General features: G+C 39.1%; 1 protein-coding gene across 1 annotated transcript; it reads left to right on the top strand.

Annotated features, from left to right (window-relative positions):
* Positions 1–4590: 4590 nt before the first annotated feature.
* LOC110785050 (protein MET1, chloroplastic) lies at positions 4591–7710 on the top strand. Its single transcript, XM_021989496.2, has 5 exons — positions 4591–5649; positions 5740–5816; positions 5912–6032; positions 7261–7320; positions 7444–7710. Exons 1-5 carry the CDS (start codon positions 4960–4962, stop codon positions 7579–7581), a joined length of 1086 nt encoding a protein of 361 aa, XP_021845188.1. The 5' UTR covers positions 4591–4959; the 3' UTR covers positions 7582–7710.
* The last annotated feature ends 245 nt before the right edge of the window (positions 7711–7955 follow it).

The following is a 7955-nucleotide window of genomic DNA, read 5'->3' as shown; positions in this document are numbered from 1 at the left end:
TATGGTGTTGTTGTGTAACAAGGCCTCTCGGGGAGTTAGATACTGTGAAAATGCAAGGTCGTGCTCAAAATGGTTAAGGCTTAACCTTCTGTAAAAGTTTAACAGTTGAACTCAGTAATCCGAGAAACACTTATGGACCTAATAAGGATGACTTGGATTTTACCTTATGTTCAGTAAGTAAAACTAAGCGCCAAGGAATGCGAATGCACACTTGTCTAAAGGACAAGTGGGAGACTGAAGGAAATGTGTCCTTCACCCAAGGTGCATTAGTCTAATACCAAGGTTCAGATTAATTACGAATATTAATTCAGTACGATTAAGTGATCGGAATAGCTAGCTGGAGCAATGTTTCCGATCAGTGAGTTCTAATCCTTATTAGGCTCACAAGTTACTCTTGACTGAACCTACAAGGTTGAAGGAAATAATGCCCTTGGTCCAAGTATGCATTCTATGTTAAGTCTAATAAATGCGGTTCAGTATTAATTAACAAGTTAATAATTCAGTGAGATCAAGTGAGCTGAATGCCTAGCAAGAGGCCGCTTCAGTTCAAGTGGAATTAATGATATTAATCCACAACTTACTGTTGACTGAACCCGTAGGGTCACACAAATAGTACGTAAACGGATCAAGTATTTAATGGCATTAAATACTCCATCTATGGATATTCGGAATCGACGGATCTTGGTTTCAGTGGGAGCTGAGATCGTCACAGGCAAGAAATGAATACTCCGGAAACGATGATATTGCCGGAAACGGAAATATGGATCGTATCGGAAATATAAATATTATCCAAGTCGTAGATGTTGCCGGAAACGGAAACATGGTACGTATCGGAAAATATTATCGGAAATGGAAATATTGCCGGAATCGGAAATATTGCCGGAAACGGAAATATTGTCAGAATCGGAAATATTATCGGAATCGGAAAATAATTCCGGAAACGGAAATATTAAATATTTGTTCGAAACGGAAATTTATTCCGGAATCGGAAATATTGAATATTGTTCGTATCGGAAATGAATTCCGGAATCGGGAAATTAATCGGAAGCGTATCGTACGAATTAGCATCGGACGAGGCCTGCCAGACGAAGGCCCAGCACGAAGCCGGGCCATCGCCCAGCAAGCCAGCGGCCACAAACGCACCAGCCAAGGCTGCGCCAGGCCCACCGCAAGGCAGGCCCAGCGCGCGCCAAGGCTACGGCAGCGTGTGGGCTTGCGGCAGTGGGCTGCGAGCTCGCGGGCTACGCGCGCGCGCATGGCGCCCCTCGTGGGCTGCTGTGCGTGCGTGTGTGTTTGTGTGCTACTCGAATCCTAAAGCTACCGGGATTTGTCATATGATTAAATCTAATCCTAAAAGATTTAGTTTATTTAATTAGAGTCCTAGTAGGATTATAATTAAATAAATTAGTATCCTAATAGGATTCCAAATCCTTTTCCATAACTCTATAAATAGGTGCCTAGGGTCACATATTTACATCGAGCATTCAAGTATTCAAAGTGAGTTTTTGAGAGCAAAATTCAGTCATACAATTGCCTATAAAGTGCCGAAAATTCTAAGTACCTTAAGGGCGATTCTAGTTGGTCAATCTTAAGGCGGATCCGGACGTGCTGTGGACTATCTACGGAGGGACGACACTTGGAGTCCTAAAGACTTGTTCTTGTTCGGTTCGGGCGCAGCTAGGGAAGGCACGCAACAAAGAGTATGCATCTAAACTATGCTAAATGATTATGTGTAAATAATATGTTTTCCTGGCTTTATGGTTTTTTCGCATGATTTATGAATTGTCATATGTATCATAACCTAACAAAGGTCACACCGATGAAATAAAACAGATCGCCAGATTATATGAATCGGAAATTCATTTAATGCCTATTCGGGAAACTAGTTCGGGAAACGTAAATATATGATAAAGCGTTGGATCGTAACCGTATATCGTATTGCGTATATTGTCGGCCGGAGTCGGACGATTAATCGTATTGAGCGGCAGTGGATCGTCAAGTACTATACAATAAATAATGGCCGTAAAGCATTAAACGAAAGTCGAAAGGGGAACGAGCAAGTTGATGGCCCACGAGCCCAACGCGAAAGCGCCAATCCCATGGGCGTAGCAACAAGGCAGCATCACAAGGAAACAGCGCACATGCCCATGGCCGTGGGGATGTGTGCGCGTGAGGGCCAAGCATCGCAGCAGCAGCAACGCTGCACTGCCTGCTGGCTTGGGCCCGGCCTTAGGCCCAACGGTATGCGGGCTGTGTATGTTTGTGTGTGTGTTGGACGGCCATTGCCCTAGTGCTTTGGTTGGTTGGCACATATAGTCCCTAGGTTATTCTAATAACCTGATTAATTAATTTTCCATACACACATTCAACCTTAGAGTCACATCAAAAACCCTAATTCTCTTTGTGCCTCCAAGTTGAATATTTCCAAAAGCCTACTACCTTGAGAAAGATCTAAGCTATCGGAATCAAGGCGGATATGCACGTGTCAGTGGACAATTGTAGAGGAACTACAAGTGGAGTTCTCGTTTATGTTCGTTGAGCAAGTGGGAGTACATGCATCTAACGTATGTATGCTTAATTTATACTTTTACATGGATCCTGGTTTCGGGATTGTTTTCGCTTTGTTGATTTGATTAACTGTAAATCCCAACACTGTCGCCGCCCATATCTGTCTAAGTTCCCATGCTACTGCCTTCTTGTCCTGTAGCATAGTTCTGGCTCGCTGCACATCCCTGCATCCCTGTATTTTGCTCTAGTGGCTAGCCCCGCTGCAGCGCCTTGTCAGCGCCTCGCTGCATCACTTCATCAACTATTCTTGACTGCAACACCTCAGTATTTGGTGTTGCAGCTCAGTTTCAAGAGGCAGCGCCTCGCTTACTGTAGGCAGCGCCTCAACTGCAGTGTGATGTTGTACTTCTCCTGCACGCACAAGGCTATCTTCCTTAATGCTGCCAATATTAAACCCATCATCTTCACTCTCGTAATGTATCATTGTTGCTTCATTCTCAGCCCGCACAACACCCTCACTCGCATGGTCATTGTACGGAAATATTTTTTCATGAAATTTAACATCTCTGGACACAAAAATTTCACGACTTTCTAAATCAAACAATTGCCACCCTTTCTTCCCAAATGGATAGCCAATCAAAATGCATCGCCTTCCCCGAGACTCAAATTTGTGTCCTTTACTTAGTTGATTATGAGTATAATATAAGCACCCAAAAACGCAGAATAAATCATATGACGGGATTATCGCCTTCCCCGAGACTCAAATTTGTGCCCTCTATTTAGTTGATTATGAGCATAACATAAGCACCAAAAAACGCGGAATAAATCATATATATGACGGGATTATCGCCTTCCCCGAGACTCAAATTTGTCCTCTTTGAAATCAATGCCCTACGTACGGACATTGACCACTCTTCATAATTCTTCGCTCCTCTTAATTTAATTGGGGTTATTATATTACCCGGACTTTCACTCGAACCTAGATAGTAGGTCTTTGCAAATAATTCCTCCTTCGAACTCTTGGCCTCTGTCGAAGGTTTCTTCGGTTCCTCATCGTCGCTAGCCATGGGAAACTATCTCACGCTCAGTTTCTGTGTTTCTATTTTGCGGAAAAAATTAATTTTGGTTTCGTAACCTAGGCTCTGATACCATGTCAAATTTACTAAAATGTCTGATTATTATTGTAAAGAATAGGAGTATTTATAGTACAAAATATCATGAAATCAAATCCTAATCTAACTCTATGTACTAAGAAAGTAAGAAGTCTAAGGTACGTACGTTTCTAATATAACTATACTCCTAGTGCCAGTAGAATCTCAATAGTAATATAAGTCTTTATCTTAACAAGTTGTGTTAGTCAAATAAACCAAACTTATAAGGTAGTAAAATATAATTTCCTTTTTTAAAAGGTAGCAATTTACAAAATCACCAAACTTAAAGATAGTATTTAACCAAATTTCCTATTAGAAAAGTAATCATATAATATATTGTCAATTATCTAAATACTTATATTTCCCTAATCACTATCTCAACACAGTGAAGGTTTGGATTATCAATTTTAATTAAAAGAGAGAAATCTATACCTAGTATTTAAAAAGCAAAACCATAAATCTATAGATGACATGTGGCATCCCCTTTTTTCATGCATCATTTTTTGACATGTGGCATCCCTTTTTTAATTCATCATTTTTCTTTTCTAATTGTTTCTTATATTTTACGACTCTAGCACCTTTTCCATTTCATATTCTCAATTCAACGTCAATTTACCATTTTAATTCATATATCAGTATTCAATCTTTTCCACTTCATCTCTTTAATACTTAATATTAATTTCATCATTTAATTTAATTTTATAAAGTATATTCTTTTAACCTTCAAATTTCTTACCTCTTTTAAATCATATATTACTAATCAAATACAAGCTAGCCCTCCAAAAAAATTGAATTTTAAAAGACAATTTAACAACTACTAATTGCCCGTTCTTAAAACGGACTTAAGAGTTATGTAAAAGAATATGGGGATGCGTTTTTATTTTAAGATGAAAGGCTATTGGCATATTCTAGTTTCTGAGTGCAGTGACTGAAAGAGATACAGGACACGTGGATGCACGAGGTTGTCATAAATTCATCTAGAAGATACATGAGCCACTAGAAAGTGGGCCCCTCCTAATCCCAACTCAAACTCACAGTGAGTGTGTGTTAACAACCATTTCTTTCTTTCCATCTTCCTCTTCCACTAATCCACTTGTACAGTTTTTCGTTTTGTAATTCCCAGATTTTGGTAATAATCACAGTTCAAATTCTGTTTTTGTTTAGTCTAGATTAGAAAATTGGAAGGTCTAGTGGAATTCGACCCAATCCTCGTATTATTATAAAATTAAGTTTAGCGCGCAGGTTTGTAGTGTGTGATCGGCGGCTGCAGCAGGCAGAAACATAAGGTGGTAAGAAAATAATGATGGCCACAAGTAACAGTTGCGGGTACTCCCAACTATACCATTACCATTGTGATTACCGCGCTCTTAATAATCATGTGAATCACAATGTGATGAGGTCTCCTTCCCTATTTTCCAAGACTAAGCAGCTTTCGATTAATGGAACATCGCTGTCATCATCATTGTTATCCGGCCTCACTGTGTCTCGTGCACTGGTTAGCTACTGCTGCTGCAGGAGCAATAGCAGTAGCAATCCTAACAGCAACAGATACTGCAGGTTTGTAGTCAGAGCTACAGGAACTGATTCGTCATCACCCTCAGGCCAACAAGAAGATGAAGAACAAGAAGAAGAAAAGTATGAAGAGTATGAGGTGGAAATAGATCAGCCATTTGGATTGAAATTTGCCAAAGGAAGAGATGGAGCTACCTATATAGATGCGATAGCCCCAGGGTATTCTGCTGATAAAACAGGAAAGTTCAGTGTAGGGGATAAAGTCATAGCAACCAGTGCAGTGTTTGGCACAGAAATCTGGCCGGCTGCTGAGTATGGTAGAACCATGTATACCATCCGTCAGAGGATTGGTCCTCTCTTCATGAAAATGCAGAAGCGCTTTGGAAACCTTGATTATGCTGGTGAGTTGTCTGAGAAGGATATTATTCGCGCTGAAAGGAATTCTGGTTTTATCAGTGACCGTGTCAGAGAGATTCAAGTAAGCCAACCCAACCTCTCACCACACTACTTAGTACCTATATCATCTATTCATCTGTAAACTTATATTACAGTTTTTATTTCTTTGCAGCGCCAAAATTACCAGAGAAAGATGGAGACTAAACAAAGTAGGGAAAAGGACCTCCGGGAAGGCCTCCAACTTTACAAGTATTTATCAATCCATTCTTCTGTTTCCTGTTACTCAGCTGTTTAATTATGTTATTTCATCTTCTTTAATTTTCTTGTTTTTTATAACATCAAAGGAGCGGAAAATACGAGGAAGCACGAGAAAAGTTTGAATCTGTTCTAGGTTCTAGGCCTACTCCAAATGAAGCTTCAGTGGCTAGTTACAATGTTGCTTGTTGCTATTCTAAGCTTAATCAGGTATTACTCGTCTCCCTCAATCCTCTTCTTCCGATCCTCAGTTATTTTCTACTTTGGTTATTATGGGATATCCAACTATCAATTATGAGTACCCTGGTTGATGTGCTGACAATTATTTTTGTAACACAATCGAGCCTGAAATCAATAATACCCTGTAAAATACATTATATGTTCGTCTATATGTTAGATAGACTAACATTTAAGATGCTAACATTTAAGACTTGGACTAATGATGTATTGGCCTAGTGGTTAAGACTTTGGATCTGTGTACGATAGTTCTCAGTTTCGAATCCCCCTCCAGCCCTCCCACTAGAACACTTCCATGGACCTCTGTAAAATCCAGCAAAAGTTCTCGTGTTCTTTTCAGTTAGCTAATCAGATGCCCTTCAGTGTTATTCAAACTAATGCACTGCTAATGAAACAATATTGTAGCCTTGTCAGTAATTTCTGCAAGACCCCTAAGCAACAAAGAATAAAACCATTCACATTAGAGGCACCTTAGTTACCTAGCCCCTATTGACATCCAACAATCTAACCACCAGCATCGAACTGTAATGCAGTGAAATAAACATCAGCATCTAAAACACTCTCCATCTACCATGTATTTCAAATTTATCTAGAAATATGCCCTTATATTCGAAAATACAAATTATAAAATGTAAACAAGACATGATATTGCATTTAACATGTCACCCTTTGTCCATGTACAAGACATGATATTTACTTGCAATCAGATTACCTACAAAAGAAAACTTCCCTTAAAGCAACAACTAAGTCACACCTCTCCTAGTGCTTATAAGTTTATGACAGAATATGTAGAGCAACAGACTTTCATTGAAGACTACCATCAGAAGATGGAAGGTACAACTTGTCAGAAAAAATACAATCATGTATGAAATCACCCAAATCTTGATCTCGTGACACAAGCACTATGATAAATGTGCTAGATTTCTGAATTTACTTACCAATAAAAGCAAATTTACCGTAAAGAAACAAGTAAGCCTCGCCTCAATCTCCTACCTAGTGTTCACAAAGGTTATGGGTGAATGTAAATGGTCAGGAGATTGAAGCTGCAGCAAAAAGCATGTTTGTAATCACTCATATCTTGATCCCGTAACCAGCACTGGGAGAAATATGCTAGATTTTGATTTCTTGCTTCGCAGGCTTCAGTTTAGGGAATATTACTTTCTTTTTCTAAATAAATGCACCACTGTGATTCGATTGACAGATACAAGCTGGTCTATCTGCCCTTGAAGATGCTTTGAAATCAGGATATGAAGATTTCAAGGTGATACTACTTAACATGATTACTTTTATAAGTTTCCCCTTTCCGTGTCATTTCTGTCTTCAATTACAGTTGACAAGTGCATAGACACTTGACTAAATATTTTACTTTCCAAAACTTGTACAGAGAGTTCGAACTGATCCAGACCTCGCAAACCTCAGGGGAACTTCTGAGTTTAACACCCTAATGAATAGGTTCGATGAATCATTCATCAATGAAAATGCGATCAATGCCATTAAATCTCTCTTTGGATTCAACAAGTAGAAGGTCAATTTTGTAACACTTTATTTTTCATTACGGTTGGTTATGTATTTACACTGTTTGATAACACTAAAAAAGAGAGAAATTTGTCCTCTTACATTCATTTAACGAAGAGATACTTGCTTTGTTAAATTTTACTTCTTCTCTACCCTTTGCACCTTCTGTAGCCTTTAGGTTACAGCAATTGTCTATAAATTCAAATGCTACATAAACCAGTCAAACAGAGAAAACAGATCAATGCTAATTGTGTAGATGAATTCTCCTTTGTGGCTTTGGTAAGGAAAACATGTTAGGAAGCTACACTTACACATTTGGGTAGTTGGATTTCTTTTCAACTTGTTAGGAAGCTGATCATCATGTAAATTTACGCCATATGC

Source organism: Spinacia oleracea, chromosome 6 (genome assembly GCF_020520425.1).
Source record: "Spinacia oleracea cultivar Varoflay chromosome 6, BTI_SOV_V1, whole genome shotgun sequence".
NCBI lineage: Eukaryota > Viridiplantae > Streptophyta > Magnoliopsida > Caryophyllales > Amaranthaceae > Spinacia > Spinacia oleracea.
This window is presented reverse-complemented; position numbering and strand designations above follow the sequence as displayed.